The 20708-nt window shown below is 40.2% G+C and overlaps 2 protein-coding genes across 5 annotated transcripts in view; one reads left to right on the top strand and one right to left on the bottom strand.

Annotated features, from left to right (window-relative positions):
- Nucleotides 1-5602, bottom strand: part of LOC113058527 (unconventional myosin-Ic-like) — a 37696-nt gene extending 32094 nt beyond the window's left edge. Inside the window, exons 1-2 of one of the 3 annotated variants that reach the window (XM_026226490.1) lie at nucleotides 5463-5602; nucleotides 5185-5363 (exon numbers count right to left, since the gene is read on the bottom strand). In XM_026226490.1, the coding sequence (XP_026082275.1) occupies nucleotides 5185-5277 (93 nt within the window). In that variant the 5' untranslated portion in view covers nucleotides 5278-5363; nucleotides 5463-5602. Of the gene's footprint in view, nucleotides 1-1886; nucleotides 1909-2133; nucleotides 2507-5184; nucleotides 5364-5462 lie in introns of those variants that run through there. The other 2 variants (XM_026226493.1, XM_026226492.1) reach the window with 2 other exon arrangements.
- Nucleotides 5603-7610: 2008 nt separating this feature from the next.
- LOC113058526 (pre-mRNA-processing-splicing factor 8-like) lies at nucleotides 7611-20408 on the top strand. Of its 2 annotated transcripts, none has more exons than XM_026226488.1 (42): nucleotides 7611-7766; nucleotides 8367-8498; nucleotides 8600-8768; nucleotides 8852-9016; nucleotides 9253-9471; nucleotides 9551-9763; nucleotides 9838-9963; nucleotides 10044-10149; nucleotides 10230-10420; nucleotides 10821-10940; nucleotides 11025-11334; nucleotides 11420-11554; nucleotides 11667-11796; nucleotides 11889-12085; nucleotides 12185-12391; nucleotides 12479-12642; nucleotides 12732-12858; nucleotides 12945-13137; nucleotides 13434-13621; nucleotides 13747-13985; nucleotides 14089-14235; nucleotides 14327-14537; nucleotides 14619-14735; nucleotides 14827-15074; nucleotides 15185-15364; nucleotides 15445-15580; nucleotides 15688-15857; nucleotides 15945-16074; nucleotides 16163-16309; nucleotides 16492-16652; nucleotides 16807-16998; nucleotides 17124-17361; nucleotides 17456-17584; nucleotides 17696-17809; nucleotides 17905-18078; nucleotides 18189-18382; nucleotides 18487-18726; nucleotides 18817-18958; nucleotides 19076-19216; nucleotides 19318-19457; nucleotides 19581-19783; nucleotides 19882-20408. In XM_026226488.1, exons 2-42 carry the CDS (start codon nucleotides 8378-8380, stop codon nucleotides 20034-20036), a joined length of 7029 nt encoding a protein of 2342 aa, XP_026082273.1. In that variant the 5' UTR covers nucleotides 7611-7766; nucleotides 8367-8377; the 3' UTR covers nucleotides 20037-20408. The 2 variants fall into 2 exon arrangements, with proteins under 2 accessions (XP_026082273.1, XP_026082274.1); XM_026226489.1 differs by having other exon boundaries at nucleotides 7648-7740.
- The last annotated feature ends 300 nt before the right edge of the window (nucleotides 20409-20708 follow it).

Raw genomic sequence — 20708 nt, 5'->3', positions numbered from 1 at the left:
AAGTCTCAACAGTCGATCCAGCAAATATTTTCTGTTTTACACAAAGTCAGACTATGTTTCCTTCCATGATGGAAAAGTGAGAGACACACTGCACACGTATATTGCTCACTGCTGACAGACGTAGAAACTTAATTGTCTTGGGACAGATGGAAAATGGCTCAAGTACAAACTGTCTCCCGGCCTCTGACCAAAAACCAGAATCCCAAAGTGTTTCCCTATGACACAGACGACACAGCGTAACCCAGGGTTAAAGGAATAGCTAAATTTACCTAAAATGCACTCAGATCAGATTTGGAGAAATTTAGCATTAAATCATTTACTCACCAATGGATCCTTTGCAGTTAATGAGTGCCGTTAGAACGAGCATTTAAACAGCTGATAAAAACATCACAATAATCTACAAGCAATCCACAAAACTCAGATCCATCAGTTAATGCCTTGTTGAATGAAAAGCTGCCTGTTTGTTAGAAAAAAATCTATCATTAAGCATTTTAATGCCCAAATTCTGGCCAATTGTTCATAATAACGCCACATCAAGAGTAAAAGGTTCATTGCCTGTTGTCTTCTCAAATCAAAATCCACCAACATATTTGTTTAGAATGGTTTTCGCTTGTAAACAGTGCTTATAATCTTTGCATATCACAAGTGGATTATCGTGATGCTTTATCAAAACTCATTTCGACGGCACTCATTCACTGCAGAAGATCCACAGGCAAGCAAAAGAAGTACTGCTAAGATGTAATTTCTCCAAAACTCTTCTGATAAAGAGACAAACTCATCCACATCTTAGATAACCTGAAGGAGCATTTTTTTGAGGGGAGGAACTATTAACATAATCAGTTTTGCCATTGCAAAACCACCATTCTAAATGAAAAACACACTGTTGTTATCTAAGAACTGAATGACAACGCTATTCTTGGAAAACGCATAGCACAAACACCTTAAGCATGACTGTTATAGCATTATTCATCTGTTTATAGAAGCCTAAGCAACTGTCAGCTTCTAATTGTTGTCAATTATACTACTTACACAATCCATGCAGTGGTGCAAATTAAAATAGATCTCCAACTGTAAGCAATCCATTTCATTTGACAGGCGCATCTTTGTTAGGTTTTGCAACATATGGAAAAGGGAATGATACACAAGGGGGGATGTGAGTGAGGACACTTGAGGACGTGACCTGCCAACGACCTTATGATGTCATCAGCGCTGTGCTGCCCAACTGGAAGCACAGGTGAAAGAAACATCCTCTTATATGCACCCTGACAGTGTAGTGAAAAAAAAAAAAAAACATTCAACAAGTTTACAAGGTTGGCCTCTGAGGGTGATGCTGATTTCATATTGTATCTGGGTTGACGGAAGTTTAGAGTTTGGAATGACATAATTAACAGCTGGTCTCCTTTAACTCCCCTTGTCATTCCATACTGAAAAAAATGTGGTCTGAAGCCGCCCAAATCACTCCCTAACAAATGGAGCTTAATGGACGCCCATAGTTTTGCACTTTTAAGCTTTGGAGAGGGGGTTTGTTTGTATAACCCTCATGCATTTGAATCAACATCTGAACAGGTCAGAGTAGTATTTTCATTAATAAGAGGGGAGTTGCTGTGTATTTAACCCTAGTAAGCTGCCACGTGCCTATGACGCCCTAAAATGCTGTCTGTTTAGGGAACTCCCTAACTTATGAGCAAAGTGTTTAAAAGTCTGACTCTTTTACGTGAATCAGTTCTTTCCAATGGTTTGTTACAAAAAAAATATTTTACGTTATGACGTAATCACATGGTCATGTTTTATTATTATTTCTTTAATACGAGTGATTATTTATCGTAACTTTATACCTGTGTTATTTGGACTATTCATCGTTTATTCCTCGGTTCAAATACTCTTACCATCATCGCTCATCGGTTCAGTCCGGTTTTCTGCTTCAACAAATTTATGAAAAGATCCGACTCGTTCAAAAACCGGACATCTCAAATATCCAAGAAACCAATCTTAACGAAACATTATATTGACAGTCCGCACACTGACGCTCACACACGCAGGTTTGAATTCAAAACTCAAACGTCATGAAGCGTAAACTGACTTTGTGCTTTGATTCTGTTTCTAACTGAAATGAATGGCGTGTCAAGCACTTACCTTGATTAAAGCACGCCGATTTCAAATCCTCCCACGCCCAAAAGCACCAGTTGTTCACTGTAATACTACATAAGAGAGACCCAGCAGTGATGGGAAACTTGTTCTCAAACTTGAGCCGTAATCTTGACCTGTCCCTCCTGTGCGAATCCCATCGACGACAATATTTAACGTTAACGGTACTATACCTCAGTGGGACACTGAAAAGTCGCTTTTACAGTTGCTTAGAACAAACGTATTAAAATTTACTGCTGGAGATTTATGTGTTAAAAAAAAACAGATAGTCACGCTCTATTTTAAGATGAGTACTATGCCATAGAACATGCAGTCAGTAATGGTTTGAAGCAAATGTTACCACCCGGCTGCAGCCGCCCTCCCTCTCTCTCTCTCTCTCTCTCACACACACACACACACACAGACACACACGTTCTCTCTCGCTCGCTCTCTCTCTCTCTCACTAGAGCTGCTGTACCAGGAAGTTCCCAAGCAATGCCACTAACTAACATCACATGTAACGTTATTTCCTGAACTTTCACTTCATCACAATAAAAATATAACATCTTAATGAATATGTACAGTGCGTTTTGATTAAGACGCCTATTTAATTCATTCGATTATTTTTTTTATTTTAAAGCTTAAATAGCAGCACACCTTTACATTCCTCGTAAGCATACGTGGTTTTTCAGAACAAATCGACTATTTTGTATGTGTAATTTTAGTTTAAAATAACTATATTTTGACAAATACATCAATCTTGCGGTATGATGACTAGCAGCATGTGGCATTTGAGAGAAGGTAGGCGTTACTCGAAAGCACGCTAGCGTTGATCGCCCTCTAGTGACAATTCAGATTTAGTAATTTTGCTGTGTTTTGTCATTTAAAAAAAAAATCTTAAATGTCCATATTGGTGTTTCCCAATTTTTTTAAGTTATTTTAGTATCTAGCTAAAACAAAAATGAGAAATGATGGCTTGAGTTTGTTCAACCTGTTGCCCTCTGGTAGGAGCTACAGGTGCCTTCAGGCCAACCGCCTCTATCCCCAGGCAGTCAAAATTATGCTGTATAAACACTGTTCCCCTCTCCCCTCTTCATCCACTTAATTTGTATCCATTATGCACCATTCTTCAAAAATTAGCATGAACTGTGAACTGGACTTTGCATTGCTGCAGCATACACAACAATGCTGATATTTCTGGTTACTACTGTTTCTCTACCTTCTACACTGTATTCCTTACCAATGTCATATTGTCCTGTTGACATACCGTGCTATGGCTGATAATGTTGCACCTTACTATGTCACTGTTTACATTCCTATGCATATGCACTTATGAAGTTGCACTAATGTATTGATGCTCTAATGTAATCTTGTTGTTCTACAGCAATGACAGTAAATTATTATTATTATTATTATTATTATTATTATTATTATAAAATAATTAAATTTGACTAAAAGTAATGCTTTTTTTTTATTATTATGATCAAATCCACCATTACTTCAGTTTAAATTGATTGGACCCAATTTCATTATGTTATTAAGGAGCCAACATGACTCACAGAATCACAGCCATTCATTCTGAGCATCTCATTTTCAGTCCACACAAACTGTGATGCATGCCCTGTGAAAAGAAAGCTGTGTCAGGCAGTTTGCTGTATCAATGAACACTGCTGAAACTAAATTCCCCACATGTCAAGGTGACCTCATGCCTGATGATCCATGTGAAGTGCAGTGTCATGCAGTAGCCAGAGGGTGGAGTGATCGATTCTGCCTTTGTGCTCTTCAACATTCAGACCACCAAACCAACATTAGGCACACTAAGCACATTAAGCACCGGCTGAATGGAGAGGAAAGATTGTATATCCTGTTGACAAGGAAATGTCAGACCGAGAGGCTTTACTAAAGGGTGTGTCCATGTCTCCTGTCACCGGTCGAGTGGAAATAGACATTATAGTTATTGTTCCTGCTTTTATCAGTTATTTAATAATAGTACAGTGTTTTCAGTTTTCATCCCAAAACTTTCTTATTAATGTACCTTCCTGTCTTTTTCCATCTAAAACTCACTCATACTCAAACACACTCAGCGAGTGACATGTAACATGACTTTGCCAGAAAGTCAGGAAAATTATGCTGTTCACAAATTTTCTGTATCATTCCCCCATCCAAGTAGCATTCTATTCAAACAGCTAATAAATGGACATTAAATTCAAGTGGTTCTCAAACTAGAAAAAGCATAGCAAAAATTTAACAAAACAGATTTTTATCTGCTAAATTCCAGCATTTCAATAGACTAAATGAACCATGAAGAAAGTTCTCCAAACAGAACAAACTAAGTCACAGAGAACGGTTTTCCAACTAAATAAGAATAAAGATATGTATATTAGAGTTAAAGGATGTGAGCTCTCTTACTCCTTGCCAACCAGACTAGTAACATTTATGGCATCCATAAGAAACATTCAAACTTAAAAGTAATTTTCCTTGCACATGTTACAGATTTTAACATACACCCACATTCCTTGGACTGTATTATTGTTAAATGGAGCAATCCAGACCCATTTCTCAAAATCATTATGTCGTCGATGGAAAAGCCTCTTATAGATACAAAATATTGACTATATATTCCATATCAAAAGCCATCCCTACTTCTGCTTTCGATGATTTCTAATACAGTTCTGAGTTGGCTATCAGTGTATCAAATATTGTAAAAAACAAAACCACAGTTTGGTATTCATTCAAAAGGTTAATCATTCTATAAACCATAATCAACACCACACATATTCATTATACTATCACTTGCAATGGTTGCTTTTATTATAAACAGGCATATGCTGACAATCAAGATACAGCATTGATGATTCTAAAGGGGCTCGGTTTCAGGGCATGCAAATTTATGGCATGCTTTGTTGAGCCTAAAATATCCTGACCGACCGCTATCACAATAAGTAATTTCTTAAGAAATTGTTGGGTGCAGTTGTGTTTATTTAGTAATTCAAGTTAGTTTTTAATCCTATTCTAAAACAGCAATTTGTTTAGCTGAAGCTTTTATCAAAAGTGACTTACCGTATTGAAGCTTTGGCAGCAAGACTCTCCATTATTCCCTGGAGGCAATATGATTTCTCCCGTGGGTATCAGCTGGATTCTCAGCTCCATCATGTTGTGTCTCTTTGAACGTGTATGAGTGTCCTTCCTCACTAGCAGTCACTCTGTGTGAGGGGTGCTACAATGCTTCTGCTTCTGCTCTGTTGGATACAGGAGAAAGACGGACAATAGTTATAAACAGCATGATGCAAACGGAGAAAGATGAAGTATAACAAGTTGTTTAGTGCTGTTGAATTTACCTGTCGCCAAATAGAGCGTCAATCCAAGTTGCAATAAATGTGTGGAGGGTGTCCAAGGCTCGTCTCACAGCCAGATATGCATAATCATTTAAGGTTCCTGATGCTGAGTTGCTTTGAGTGCTGAGGGTTTGCCGTCAGGGTTTCCTCTAGGCTTCAGCATCCTGTCCTCGACATTCCCGGGGTAAACACCGGAGGAACCCACTCCACTTCCCCTGTACACACTTGAATCAGATACAGATTACTTGCACATGCTTCTAAAAGGAGTAACTTTCCTTTGCAGTTTGATGATGGCAAGTAAAAGGAAATAACATGGTGGTGGTGGTGGTGGGGGGGGTCTAATTATTAAAATTAATTCTTAATTCTAAAACCATAAGCAAACGTTAGGGGGATGTTTGCTGTTTGCTGGGGAGTTTTCCTTTTCGGTCTTGAGTGCTTTTAAATACATGATTCCCAGAAAATGTGATTGTCAGTTTTGAATGTGTCTGTAAAATATATCTTGTTGGAGTGGAAATGACAGAGACACACATCCTCTGACCTGTGACATTAGTTGAGACATTCATGATTTCTGGGCATCAACAGGAAAGAGTGCCCTTGGCATCCCAGAGCACTGTATGATCTAAATTTGGGTAAAGACACAGATCTCTATCAGCATAGCATTTAGTGAGTTACATAAACCTGAATTATGAATGTTTTATATGATGACAGTTAATTGACTTTAGTTGTCTTGCTTGCATGCTGTGATCACTAAAAACAACAGATGGTCAGCATTAGAGCAAAGAGAAATGACAAAATGAATAGAAGATCTCCAACAAAAGCAGATGAGATGCAGCTGGTTTAGACTACGGCACTCATGCTGGAGTAATGATATCCTGTTTGAAAAAGAGGGAAATCATGAAATCATATGAGGTGTGGTAGGTGAGAATGGGTAAAGGGCAGGGAAGAGATAATGGATAACTGTGGCTGTTTTGACATGGTAATCAGTACTGCAAGAGTTATGTGAAAGGCCATTTAGAATAGCTCTCTTGAATGTAACTGGTAACAACTATTTAGAGGAAAGGGAAGCATCACATATATCGGTGGCATACTATTTCGTACTCGTTTTTTTTTTTTTACATTTACATGCATTATTTCTCAAGTCGCGGCAGTATTTTTGTCAAAGGTTTTAGTTTTTCCTGTGACGTGTAAATCTGATCAATAAAACTCAACAAAAATACATCTTTTCCCCAAATGTGGCCATGGTATTGCTTGAATTGCAGAGATTGGAACATATCTGTTTTGGTTCTGTACTATTTCTTCTTATTTTTATTAAATATGTATTAATTTATTTGCATGCGTCAGATGTTTGAGTCTGATTAAATAGATGGTTGTTTATTTAAATATATGAAACTGCACCACCTGCGGGGCGCATTATGTAATGTTAAATGAGATTTTAGTAACGATTTAAAAATAAAAAGAATATATATATATATATATATATATATATATATATATATATATATATATATATATATATATATATATATATATATATATATATATATATATATATATATATATATATATATATATATATATATATATATTGGAGAGTTACAGCTGTCAGAATTTAGATTGTAGAAGCCCCTGCTTTGAATGACTTCAGCACATCTGGTGTGGTTTGTAACCCTCCCAAAATTTGGTTGTAATCTTTTTTCGTGCTACAGTGGCTACTGTTATCTTATTCTGGCTTTCCACAAAATAAAGGTTTTAGTTGAAATACCTTTTATGTAATGTAATTTTTAAAATAATGTAGTACTCTTTTATAAAACATTTAAAAACATAATCACAAATTCGATCTATTTAGAACTTAAATGAGAACTATCTAACGTTACCAATTTAGAACTAAAAAGGTCCTACAGCAACTACAGCACTAAACAGTCTGATTTCCTTTATCTTTCTCTGTTTTTTTATCTCATATCTGTTTATGAATATCGTCTCTATTTATTGTGTATTTTATTCTCTATTTATCCCATGGAATAGTTATAGAACAATATAAAACAGAATATAACTAAATAAAACTAGTTTGAAAAATACAAATACGTAGTTTTATATCCGGTGTCACATCCGGAAGTTTTTCCCTACGTATTTTCTTACGTTTGGTGTCGTAAAAATAACAATTCCCGTTGAGGTAGAGTCATCTAGATACGTAAAACTATTCGTGGATCCCAAGCCCATACGCACAACGTGCACGGTACGCCATTCCGCTGAGCACAAACCAGGCACGCAACTACCTTTACTGGCGAGTAACTGCGTGCGTTTAATATTGTAAGTTATACTGTTCTTTGCGAGCACGTGGATATTTTATTTAATTATTTATTTAACTATTTTAAAATAGGCATAAGTTTTTGCTCGTTTGCGGAAACAGTTTGCTTGTTGTGTGATATGTAACGTTGTTAAGCTAAGCTAACATGCTAATTTCTGTTTTATTGAAATCTAAAAAAACTGTTGCATATATGTCAATATCATAAATGTGTAACTTACACGTTTTATTTTGACATGCAAAATATGTAAAAGTGTGCCTGTTACTTGATGCTTATATTGTGTATTTACTGAATAAACAGTGGCTTGCTGGTTTCAGTAACGTTACGGTATGAAAACAATTCAGGCGCGATACCACGTCAGTCGTAGAAGTTTATTGTTGTGGTTTAGATATTTTATTTATATTTATTTGCTCAATTGGTATTTTATTTTCTGATATCCTTTCATTGCCAATAAATTATTTTTATTAGTTCTCACGTAGTCTGCCACATTGCGGTTCTTTGAATGAATTCGTAGTGCAGTGTTCTTTTCTATTATCTTCAATGTGTTTCAGGACTTTTTTTGCAGTTTGATCTGATGTTTTATGTGTAACTTTTTCCTCTGCAGTACACGCTGCCATGGCAGCTGCATTCCCCTACAGAGGTGTGCCTGGAACAATGCCTCCAGGTGTTCCTCCACCACCTCCAGCTGTTGCTCCAGTCCCAGATTACATGACTGAGGAGAAACTGCAAGAAAAAGGTGCGCTCACATGGCTCGATCACATGCACGGTTTCTGCTTTGTGTACTGTGAATGTTTAGTGACATGATCTGCTTTTGTTTGGGTAAACTCGCTGTTGTAGCTCGGAAATGGCAGCAGCTTCAGGCCAAACGGTACTCGGAGAAGAGGAAATTTGGCTTTGTGGATGCTCAGAAAGAGGACATGCCACCTGAGCATGTGCGCAAAATTATCAGGGATCATGGTGACATGACGAACAGGAAATTTCGTCACGACAAGAGGGTCTACCTTGGGTGAGATCATTTGTGTTATTGACTAGGTAATTGATATTGATGCTTGTTCATTATTGATGGTATGTGTTGCTTTTTGTCTGCAGGGCCCTGAAATATATGCCCCATGCAGTGCTCAAACTGCTGGAGAACATGCCAATGCCCTGGGAGCAAATCAGAGATGTTCCTGTGCTCTACCACATTACAGGGGCCATTTCCTTTGTAAACGAAATCCCATGGGTGATTGAGCCGGTGTACATTGCTCAGTGGGGGTAGGTGATTGTGTTCAATGGCATGACATTCAGAGCAGAGACTGAAACTTAGGGCTGCATATTTTGTGTAAAATTGTATTTATTTTTTTTCAGCTAAAGATGCCATGTTGCTTTGAAAGCACCTTATTTGTTTGTAGGGCTGCATCGTTTTACAGAAACATTGTATTATATATCTGTATGGCTGTAATGACAGATTTTAATCACAGAAAAATAAAAAATAAATGTTATTTTACCAGCACAATGTGGATCATGATGCGTCGTGAGAAGCGAGACAGACGGCACTTCAAGCGCATGCGTTTCCCCCCATTTGATGATGAAGAGCCTCCGTTGGATTATGCGGACAACATCCTGGACGTTGAGCCTCTGGAAGCTATCCAGATGGAGCTGGATCCTGAGGAGGACTCCTCTGTTGCAGAATGGCTTTATGAGCATCAGCCTCTGAAAGACACCACAAAGTGAGTGTCGGTGACAGATGTTCAAAAGTATGGTTTCTTGTTTCCTTTGGTTCATGATTTTTTATTTTTCCTTCCACAGATATGTGAATGGGACCACATACAGGCGTTGGCAATTCACATTGCCAATGATGTCCACTCTTTATCGATTGGCTAATCAGTTGCTGACAGACTTGGTGGATGGAAACTACTTCTACTTGTTTGACTTGAAGGCTTTCTTCACCTCTAAAGCATTGAACATGGCCATTCCAGGGGGACCCAAATTTGAGCCACTTGTCAGAGACATTAACCTCCAGTACGCACCATGTTTTGTAGCATAATTGAACACTTTTTATTTTTACCAGAAGTCTAACTTGGTTTTGTTTTCAGGGATGAAGACTGGAACGAGTTCAATGACATCAACAAGATCATCATCAGACAACCAATTAGGACAGAATACAAAATTGCTTTCCCTTACTTATACAACAACCTGCCACATCATGTGCACCTCACTTGGTATGAAACTTTATCATGCCTACAGTTTTCCTTACAATTTCCTGTTGTGCTGAACCAGCGGTATGTGATTGTTCATGCAGGTACCACACACCGAACGTGGTGTTCATCAAGACTGAGGATCCCGATTTGCCCGCCTTCTACTTTGACCCTCTGATCAACCCCATCTCCCATAGGCACTCTGTCAAGGTCAGAAGTTAAAACTTTTTTTTGATTAAACTCTGCTTCTAAATGTCCTCACTAATTGCACACTTCTGTTTTCCCCGTAGATCCAAGAGCCACTGCCAGATGATGATGAGGAGTTTGAACTGCCTGAGTATGTAGAGCCATTACTGAAAGAGACGCCTCTCTACACTGACAACACGGCTAATGGAATTGCGCTGTTGTGGGCGCCTCGTCCATTTAATCTTCGCTCAGGAAGAACCAGACGGGCCATTGATGTGCCTCTCATCAAAAATTGGTTTGTATTAAACAAACAATATACTGTATTTGCACTCGGAAAGTTGCTGTTCTCGAACACACTTTTATATTCCACTGTTCTGCTTTTGCATGCATCCGTGTAAACATGCACTAGAAGGACATCTTTGACCGTTGCACTCACATCTTGCATTTTTTGCAGCATCTCGCACAGAACTTGGCATTCTAAAAACATGGCACTAAAGTTGAAAGTAAACGTTAAAAAAAAAAAAAAGTCTGCCTTTTCCCCACCTCGTCATTTCACTGCATCTCACATTAAATTAAATACAATGTTCCGTGTGAATGGCCCCTTATACCATATAGGGTGTTTTGAAATGTTAAGAGACCTTACAAGAAGATTATAATTTCTTAATAGAGGCTTTTGTTTGTTCAAACAACTTCAGGTATCGTGAGCACTGTCCTGCAGGCCAGCCTGTGAAGGTGCGCGTGTCTTACCAGAAGCTCCTGAAGTACTATGTGCTGAATGCGCTAAAACACAGACCACCTAAGGCACAGAAAAAGAGGTGAGAATGCTACTCCAGAGCTTGTTCTATTGAAAAGTGTTGGCGCATTTAATGATGATTGTATTTTTCTTTTATCTTCTGTAGATACTTGTTCCGCTCTTTCAAAGCCACCAAATTCTTCCAGTCCACGAAGCTGGATTGGGTAGAAGTTGGTCTCCAGGTGTGCCGGCAGGGTTACAACATGCTGAACCTGCTGATTCACAGAAAGAACCTCAACTACCTTCACTTGGACTACAATTTCAACTTGAAGCCTGTGAAAACCCTCACCACAAAGGAACGTAAGAAGTCCAGATTCGGCAATGCGTTCCACTTGTGCCGCGAGGTTCTGCGTTTGAGCAAGCTTGTTGTGGACAGTCATGTGCAGTACAGGCTTGGAAATGTTGACTCTTTCCAGGTATAATATAAAATAATGAATGCAGTTTCTGTGTAGCTAATTTTTATAATAGTTTCATTACTAAAGTCTTTTGTCTACCTTGTAGCTGGCAGATGGATTGCAGTACATCTTTGCCCATGTAGGTCAATTGACTGGCATGTACCGCTACAAGTACAAGCTCATGAGGCAGATTAGGATGTGCAAGGACCTGAAGCATCTCATTTACTACCGCTTCAACACAGTGAGTAATACTCAATTCAACCAAATTCCCAATTTTGTAAAGTACATAGTTTTTCTCTGATTGTGTACAAATTGGTGCTATGCCTTATATCTGAAGTGACCTGTTTTTATAGGGTCCAGTTGGAAAAGGTCCAGGGTGTGGGTTCTGGGCTTCAGGATGGAGAGTCTGGCTGTTCTTCATGCGAGGCATCACGCCTCTTCTGGAGCGGTGGCTTGGGAATCTTCTGGCCAGGCAGTTTGAAGGTAAAATGAGCTTGTATTAATATGCAAAAAGTGTGTAGATGATGCAACATTTTAAAGGATAACAAGTACTAATTAATTGTGATGCTATTTAGGTCGACACTCCAAGGGTGTTGCAAAGACCGTGACCAAACAGCGTGTGGAATCTCACTTTGATCTGGAGCTGAGAGCTGCTGTGATGCATGACATCCTGGATATGATGCCTGAGGGTATCAAGCAGAACAAGGCCAGGACCATCTTGCAGCATCTCAGTGAGTCATGGAGATGCTGGAAGGCCAACATCCCTTGGAAGGTAAATTTTTGTTCAAAGTTTTTTGCTGCCCATCATTGTATGTGATTTTACGTTTGGAAGTTTTATCATTAAGGGATTTCCATTACTTATTTTTTTCAGGTTCCTGGGCTTCCAACACCCATTGAGAACATGATTCTCCGCTACGTGAAGGCCAAAGCTGACTGGTGGACCAACACAGCCCACTATAACCGTGAAAGAATCAGAAGAGGAGCGACTGTGGATAAGACTGTGTGCAAGAAGAACCTGGGACGTCTCACTCGACTCTATCTAAAGGCAGAGCAGGAGAGACAGCACAATTACTTGAAGGTACATTTCTTGGGTCACACTATCTTTGAACAGGCTGCTGTTACTGATAAAGAACATGTTAAAGAGAGATGTGTTTTTATCTTATAGGATGGACCTTACATCACAGCTGAGGAGGCTGTGGCCATCTACACCACCACAGTGCACTGGCTGGAGAGTCGTCGTTTCTCTCCGATCCCCTTCCCTCCTCTGTCTTACAAACATGACACTAAGCTGCTCATCTTGGCTTTGGAGAGACTCAAGGAGGCTTACAGGTCAAGCCAGTCCCATAAAAGCAAGCTGATTGGATGCACTGGCTTTTAGATGTTTACATCTTTTCTGACTTTGTTTTTCCATTATCTAGTGTGAAGTCAAGGCTGAACCAGTCACAGCGTGAGGAGTTAGGTCTGATTGAGCAGGCCTATGACAACCCTCATGAAGCTCTGTCAAGAATCAAACGTCACCTTCTCACTCAGAGAGCCTTCAAAGAGGTTTGCACACTTTATATAACCACAAGAGTTGTCTAAGCCCATTACTGCTCCTAGCGTGCATCTAAAGTGTTTCTTTTTCTCTATAGGTGGGCATTGAATTCATGGACCTTTACAGTCACTTGGTGCCGGTTTATGATGTTGAACCACTGGAAAAGATCACTGATGCATACCTGGATCAGTACCTCTGGTATGAGGCAGACAAGCGCAGGCTTTTTCCCCCCTGGATCAAACCAGCTGACACAGAGCCACCTCCACTGCTGGTGTACAAATGGTGCCAAGGTGTGAAAGATGGATTTTAGTTTTTGATAGCTGGTATCTTTAGAAGCAAGGAGACCAATACAAAGCTGAAATGCAGACATGCTTATTAAAGTATTACAATGTTGGTCTTTATATTATTAACAGTAGAAATCTAAATAATATAAAGGTGAAAAATTATATAGCTTTTTTATATTAACATTTCAGCCTAATAATATGCTGATATTCTAGAGATCTTGACATAATACTCTGGATAAATAGGGGTTGGATAAAAGATGAGTAAAATTTAATTGTTTAATATTTGTAATTATGCCTGCTAGGAATCAACAACCTGCAGGATGTGTGGGAGACGGCAGAAGGCGAATGCAACGTCATGCTGGAGTCTCGTTATGAGAAGATGTATGAGAAGATTGACTTGACGCTGCTGAACAGGCTTCTGCGTCTCATTGTTGATCACAACATTGCAGATTACATGACGGCCAAAAACAACGTTGTCATTAACTATAAGGTCTGTTTATTGCATATATAATACAGTGAAAAATTCATATTTCTCTCAATGCTTTTGAGAAGTTTTATCAGAAATTTCCTTTTACTACTGTTTGATTTTTAGCTATCTGTATTAATTCTTAACAGGACATGAACCACACAAACTCGTACGGTATCATCCGCGGCCTGCAGTTTGCCTCTTTCATCGTGCAGTACTATGGGTTGGTGATGGACCTGCTGGTGCTGGGTCTGCACAGAGCCAGTGAGATGGCTGGACCTCCTCAGATGCCCAATGACTTTCTCAGCTTCCAGGACACGGTCACTGAGAGTGCCCATCCTATACGCCTTTACTGCAGATACATAGACCGCATTCACATCTTCTTCAGGTTAGTAGTGCGGATGAACGACGACTCCCATATGCTGTAGTGCAGTTTTGAGATTTTTTCTAAAAGTTGCTGTTTTATAAACTTGTGATTTTGCTGTTTGTAGGTTCTCTGCTGATGAGGCGAGAGATCTGATCCAGAGGTACTTGACTGAGCACCCAGACCCCAACAATGAGAACATTGTTGGCTACAACAATAAGAAATGCTGGCCAAGAGATGCTAGGATGAGACTGATGAAACATGATGTGAACTTGTAAGTGCTCTAGCCTTTTTTCCATATGAACCTCTTCTTAGATAATAGAAAAATGCACATGGTCTGATTCATTTCCTTATAATCCCACAAGGGGCCGTGCTGTGTTCTGGGACATCAAGAATCGTCTGCCTCGTTCTGTGACCACAGTTCAGTGGGAGAACAGCTTTGTGTCTGTGTACAGCAAGGACAACCCCAACCTACTTTTCAACATGTGTGGCTTTGAGTGTCGCATCCTCCCCAAGTGCCGCACTAGTTATGAGGAGTTTACACACAAAGATGGTGTGTGGAATTTGCAGAACGAGGTAAGTAGAATTACAAACTATCGATTAAATAACTGTTGGCATGTCAAAAAGGATGGTGGATAATAGTGTGTTAATTTCTAGGTAACAAAGGAAAGGACAGCACAGTGTTTCCTGCGTGTAGATGATGAGTCAATGCAGAGGTTCCACAACAGAGTGCGACAGATTCTGATGGCTTCTGGGTCCACCACCTTCACCAAGGTATGCCCCCTGAACCTTAACATTGAAACACCCACAGCAAACTTGTATTTCCCACTTTACACATGATTTTACATGATGTTGCTCTTCTTAGATTGTGAACAAGTGGAACACTGCTCTGATTGGTCTGATGACATACTTCCGTGAAGCTGTGGTCAACACTCAAGAGCTTTTGGACCTGTTGGTGAAGTGTGAGAATAAGATCCAAACCCGTATCAAGATTGGATTGAACTCCAAAATGCCTAGTCGTTTCCCTCCTGTGGTGTTTTACACCCCTAAAGAGTTGGGTGGACTGGGAATGCTTTCCATGGGACACGTACTGATTCCACAGTCTGACCTTAGGCAAGTAATTTGCAGTTTACATGACTGTTTCTTTTAGTAGCAGGTTCACTGTAATTAATATGCATCCATGGGTGCAGGTGATTGATTTAAAGTTTTTCCATGTTTCTCAGGTGGTCCAAACAGACCGATGTGGGCATCACTCATTTCCGTTCCGGTATGAGCCATGAGGAGGATCAGCTGATTCCTAATCTGTACCGCTACATCCAGCCATGGGAGAGCGAGTTCATTGACTCCCAGAGGGTTTGGGCAGAATACGCACTCAAACGTCAGGAAGCCATTGCTCAGAACAGGTACTGTCTTCTTAACCAAATCCAATTTTTGTTTTTGGTGATGGATTCATTCTTATTAAAATGACTTTGATACTGTTCAGACGTTTGACACTGGAGGATCTGGAGGACTCCTGGGACAGAGGTATTCCACGTATCAACACACTCTTCCAGAAGGACAGACACACTCTAGCTTATGACAAGGGTTGGAGAGTCAGAACGGACTTTAAGCAGTACCAGGTAAAAGTCATTCCTTCTGGGAAACATGACTTGCACATTGAAAGCAGTGCCAGATATCAGTCATTTATTTTGTTTTTTTAAATTAGGGTTTTTAATTGTTTTTTCAGGTGTTGAAGCAAAATCCTTTCTGGTGGACTCATCAAAGGCATGATGGGAAATTGTGGAATTTAAACAACTACCGTACCGACATGATCCAGGCACTTGGAGGGGTGGAAGGCATTCTTGAGCACACGCTCTTCAAGGGAACCTACTTCCCCACCTGGGAGGGTCTCTTCTGGTAAGACCTTTTTTGTTGTCATTCGTTCAGTACAGTTAACACTGTTTTTTTTTTTATACTAATTTGCTCAACGTGTTTCTCTTATAGGGAGAAGGCCAGTGGTTTCGAAGAGTCCATGAAATGGAAGAAACTCACCAATGCTCAGAGATCTGGTCTGAACCAGATTCCTAATCGACGATTTACCTTGTGGTGGTCTCCTACAATCAACAGAGCCAATGTATGTCTATGAAAATCCATTGCATTTAGAAAGCCTTTCCCCCCTTCCTTTTTCTTGAGACTCACCCATTCTCTTTATGTTCTTATAGGTATACGTGGGTTTCCAGGTGCAGTTGGACCTCACTGGAATCTTCATGCATGGTAAAATCCCAACTCTCAAGATCTCTCTGATCCAGATCTTCCGAGCTCACTTGTGGCAGAAGATTCATGAGAGCGTTGTCATGGATCTCTGTCAGGTAAAGAGATGTGCTTTCTTTAAATGGGTCAGGATATTATGCAGTGATTATTACTCATGCGTATTAAGCAGGACTGTTCAATACAAACTGTTTGTGTGATTTCATACTTTAGACTGAATTGTTACTAACAACTGGCTTATTCAGAAGCATGCCATCAGTAAACTTTTGTTTGCCCTGTGTAGGTGTTTGACCAAGAGCTGGATGCTTTGGAGATTGAGACAGTCCAGAAAGAGACAATCCATCCCAGGAAGTCTTACAAGATGAATTCCTCCTGTGCCGACATTCTGTTGTTTGCCTCCTACAAGTGGAATGTCTCTCGCCCCTCGCTTCTAGCAGACTCCAAGTACGTGTGATTGAAATGAATGAATCCATTGACATCGAAAAAACCAGGAGGAAAATTTAAATCATTTCACACATAATACTCGCGCAAGTAAAAACCACACTAAAGCCATACAGTCTTGTTGTATGGTATGATAAATGTCTGATTCGTTCTATAGGGATGTTATGGACAGCACCACCACACAGAAGTACTGGATTGACATTCAGCTCAGATGGGGTGACTACGACTCCCATGACATTGAGCGATATGCCAGGGCCAAGTTCTTGGATTACACCACTGACAATATGAGTATTTACCCATCACCCACTGGAGTCCTGATTGCCATTGATCTGGCATACAACCTTCACAGGTCAGTATTTTATAGAGTATTGTGTAGGTGATTTAAATCAAAAAGTCAAGTGCAGGTATGTTAAACGTCCCACAACAGCGATAGAGCGTCAAGCATTTATGATTTGCTTGTTTCTCTTTCTTCAGTGCTTATGGTAACTGGTTCCCTGGAGGCAAGCCCTTGATCCAGCAGGCCATGGCGAAGATAATGAAGGCCAACCCAGCTCTGTATGTGCTGAGAGAGCGAATCCGCAAAGGTCTGCAACTCTACTCTTCAGAGCCCACTGAGCCTTACCTGTCTTCCCAGAACTATGGAGAGCTGTTCTCCAACCAGATCATCTGGTTTGTGGATGACACCAATGTGTATAGAGTCACCATCCACAAGGCAAGTGAATTTAACATGAAAATGCCCCTTTTGGTGTTTGTTGTTTTCTGTAGATTGTGTACCAAATATTTGAATCTCTCATTTCCTATTTTAGACCTTTGAAGGAAACTTGACGACAAAACCAATCAATGGAGCCATTTTCATTTTCAACCCCAGAACTGGACAGCTTTTCCTGAAGATCATTCACACATCTGTATGGGCAGGACAAAAGCGTCTTGGGCAGGCAAGTCTGTCACTGTGCTCTGTATTTTGTCTCCATGAGGTTACTGTGGTCTGCACAAAGCAGTCGCTCTTGGCTCTGTTGGCTTGTGTTATACATTTTGTGTTTTTGTAGTTGGCTAAGTGGAAGACTGCTGAAGAAGTGGCTGCCCTGATCCGATCGCTTCCTGTTGAAGAGCAGCCCAAACAGATTATTGTGACCAGGAAGGGCATGTTGGATCCTCTTGAGGTTAGAAACACCCATTAACGAAAAATTGCTGTTATAGCACTTGTTAGTTATCAAAGATGTTAACTTTTAAGCTAACAGCTGTCTGTTTTCCTCAGGTGCACTTGCTGGACTTCCCCAATATTGTAATCAAGGGCTCTGAGCTCCAGCTGCCCTTCCAGGCCTGTCTGAAAGTGGAGAAGTTTGGAGACCTCATTCTGAAGGCCACAGAGCCTCAGATGGTCCTGTTCAATCTGTATGACGACTGGCTGAAGACCATCTCCTCTTACACTGTAAATCCAGCTCTTATACTACAATATTGACCTAACTGAAATGAATAGCTTCTGAGGGATACACTGGTCATTACTAAGGTGTCTAAAACCAGTATCTTTTCGTTCCCTAGGCATTCTCTCGTTTGATCTTAATCCTGAGAGCACTTCATGTCAACAATGACCGTGCCAAAGTTATCCTGAAGCCTGACAAGACCACAATCACTGAGCCCCACCACATCTGGCCCACTTTAACCGATGAGGAGTGGATCAAAGTAGAGGTGCAGCTCAAAGATCTCATCCTGGCTGACTATGGCAAGAAGAACAAGTGAGTACTAGATAATGAATGCTTCTGAGTGCATAGTACGGAAAATGCGCATGGATGTCAAATGGTCCACTTTTCCGATATTAATTTTGTTAACTTCTCCACAGTGTGAATGTGGCATCTTTGACCCAGTCTGAAATCAGGGACATCATCCTGGGTATGGAGATCTCTGCTCCATCCCAGCAGCGACAGCAGATTGCTGAGATTGAGAAACAGACCAAAGAGCAGTCTCAGCTAACAGCCACACAAACTCGCACCGTCAACAAACACGGAGATGAGATTATTACCTCCACCACCAGCAACTATGAGACACAGACCTTCTCTTCCAAAACGGAATGGAGAGTTAGGTGTGGAAAGTTTTCCATGTCACGCTTGTCTTTATAGTTGTTAAAACACAGCTAGACTTGGTTTTTAAACTTTTTTTCCTGATCTCACAGGGCGATTTCTGCTGCCAACTTGCACTTACGAACTAACCACATCTACGTGTCATCGGATGACATCAAAGAAACTGGCTACACTTACATTCTGCCCAAGAACGTTCTGAAGAAGTTCATTTGCATCTCAGATCTCCGTGCTCAGGTTAGTTTGAACGATTGTACTTTTTAATATGGTTTCTCTTGCGAATCTTCTTCCTTTGCTTCATTAGTAGTATTCTAAACCTGGATTTAGTTTGCATTTCTATTTTCTCCCCTGTAGATTGCAGGTTATCTGTATGGAACCAGCCCTCCAGATAACCCTCAGGTAAAGGAAATCCGCTGCATTGTGATGGTGCCACAGTGGGGGACACATCAGACCGTTCATCTGCCCAACCAGCTGCCACAGCACGAGTACTTGAAGGTCAGCATTTTACATGCATGCATCTGTCTATAGTTCGGGTTATCAGCAACTATGTCTTCCCAGCCGTATCAAACCGCTTGAATGCCTCTTGAATTTCATAGGAAATGGAACCTCTTGGATGGATCCATACACAGCCCAATGAATCGCCCCAGCTCTCTCCTCAGGATGTAACCACCCATGCAAAGGTCATGGCTGACAACCCATCCTGGGATGGCGAGAAGACTATCATTATTACTTGCAGGTAGAGTTTTAGCACACTAATGCACTGTGGCTCCATTCCTAAAATCCCAGAGTGTAATGATTGGCCAGTGTCATGTATTCAAAGTGGCACTTGTAGGTTTTAAACAATTGATTTGTTGTCTAGTTTCACCCCTGGTTCCTGCACGCTGACGGCCTACAAACTGACTCCCAGTGGATACGAGTGGGGTCGACAAAACACAGATAAAGGAAATAACCCCAAAGGTTACTTGCCCTCTCACTATGAAAGGGTCCAAATGCTTTTGTCTGACCGTTTCCTTGGCTTCTTCATGGTGCCTGGCCAAGTCTCCTGGAACTACAACTTCATGGGTGAGCATAGCTTTAAAATGATAAATGAAGTGATTTTTCACCTTTTGTAAGCTGCATATACATCATTCGACTCTTCTAACCTCTCCCTTTCATTCTAGGTGTTCGCCATGATCCCAACATGAAGTATGACCTACAGTTGGCCAACCCAAAAGAGTTCTACCATGAAGTTCACAGGCCATCTCACTTCCTCAACTTTGCTTCTCTGCAGGAGGGTGAAATCTACAATGCTGATCGTGAAGATATGTATGCCTAATAGTACAAACAGTGACTATATAAATTAAATACACCCAACAGGCTAAAACAGTGTTTTTGTAATGTTTTGTCACCAAGACTCCCTTATAATGTTTGCAGTGATGTAAATGCTTAGAAACTCAAAGCATGTCATCTGTTTATTGCTTTATCATAGTTGCCTGGCATTCAGTTTATTATGCACATTGCTGAAAGCACATTTTGTGCTTGCTTTCTGAATGAATTCTCATCTGAAAATATCTGTACCCTTTTTCGTAATTGTTTGTAGTACATTGTGTTTTTTATAAGTCCAGAACAATTTGTCTGTACCCTTTAGCTATGTTGTGCATCTGTTATGTATGATGGGTTTAAATAAAGATTACCGCTTTTATAATAATTTGAGCTTGATCTCTCACTTCTGTTTGTTTCATGGTTTAAAATTTTCGGTGTCCACTGAAGAAACATTAGCTCTTGTATCTAAAAAGTAAGGGCACTGTATGCCTTCAGAGCAAACCAATCTGCATGCTTATGTTACAGTCCACTGAGCAGCTCAGCCCTGAACATATGATATATGGCATGTTGTTTTAACATTTATTCTTTAAAGATATTTTATCTATTTGGATAAGTAAATACAATGGCAGTACACTGTAGCCCCTTTCACACTGTGATTCTGGAAAATAAAGGGGTAATGTGTCCC

Source organism: Carassius auratus, chromosome 40 (assembly GCF_003368295.1).
Source record: "Carassius auratus strain Wakin chromosome 40, ASM336829v1, whole genome shotgun sequence".
In the NCBI taxonomy this organism is placed as follows: Eukaryota; Metazoa; Chordata; class Actinopteri; order Cypriniformes; family Cyprinidae; genus Carassius; species Carassius auratus.
Note: the sequence above shows the minus strand (reverse complement) of the source record. Positions and strands in the feature narration are given on the sequence as shown.

Coding starts and splice junctions, on each gene's coding strand:
- LOC113058526 (XM_026226488.1), top strand. CDS start 8,378: ATGGCAGCTGCATTCCCCTACAGAGGTGTGCCTGGAACAATGCCTCCA. Junction 17,810..17,904: donor GCATGTTGGATCCTCTTGAG/GTTAGAAACACC, acceptor TGTTTTCCTCAG/GTGCACTTGCTGGACTTCCC. Junction 18,079..18,188: donor AGACCATCTCCTCTTACACT/GTAAATCCAGCT, acceptor TTCGTTCCCTAG/GCATTCTCTCGTTTGATCTT.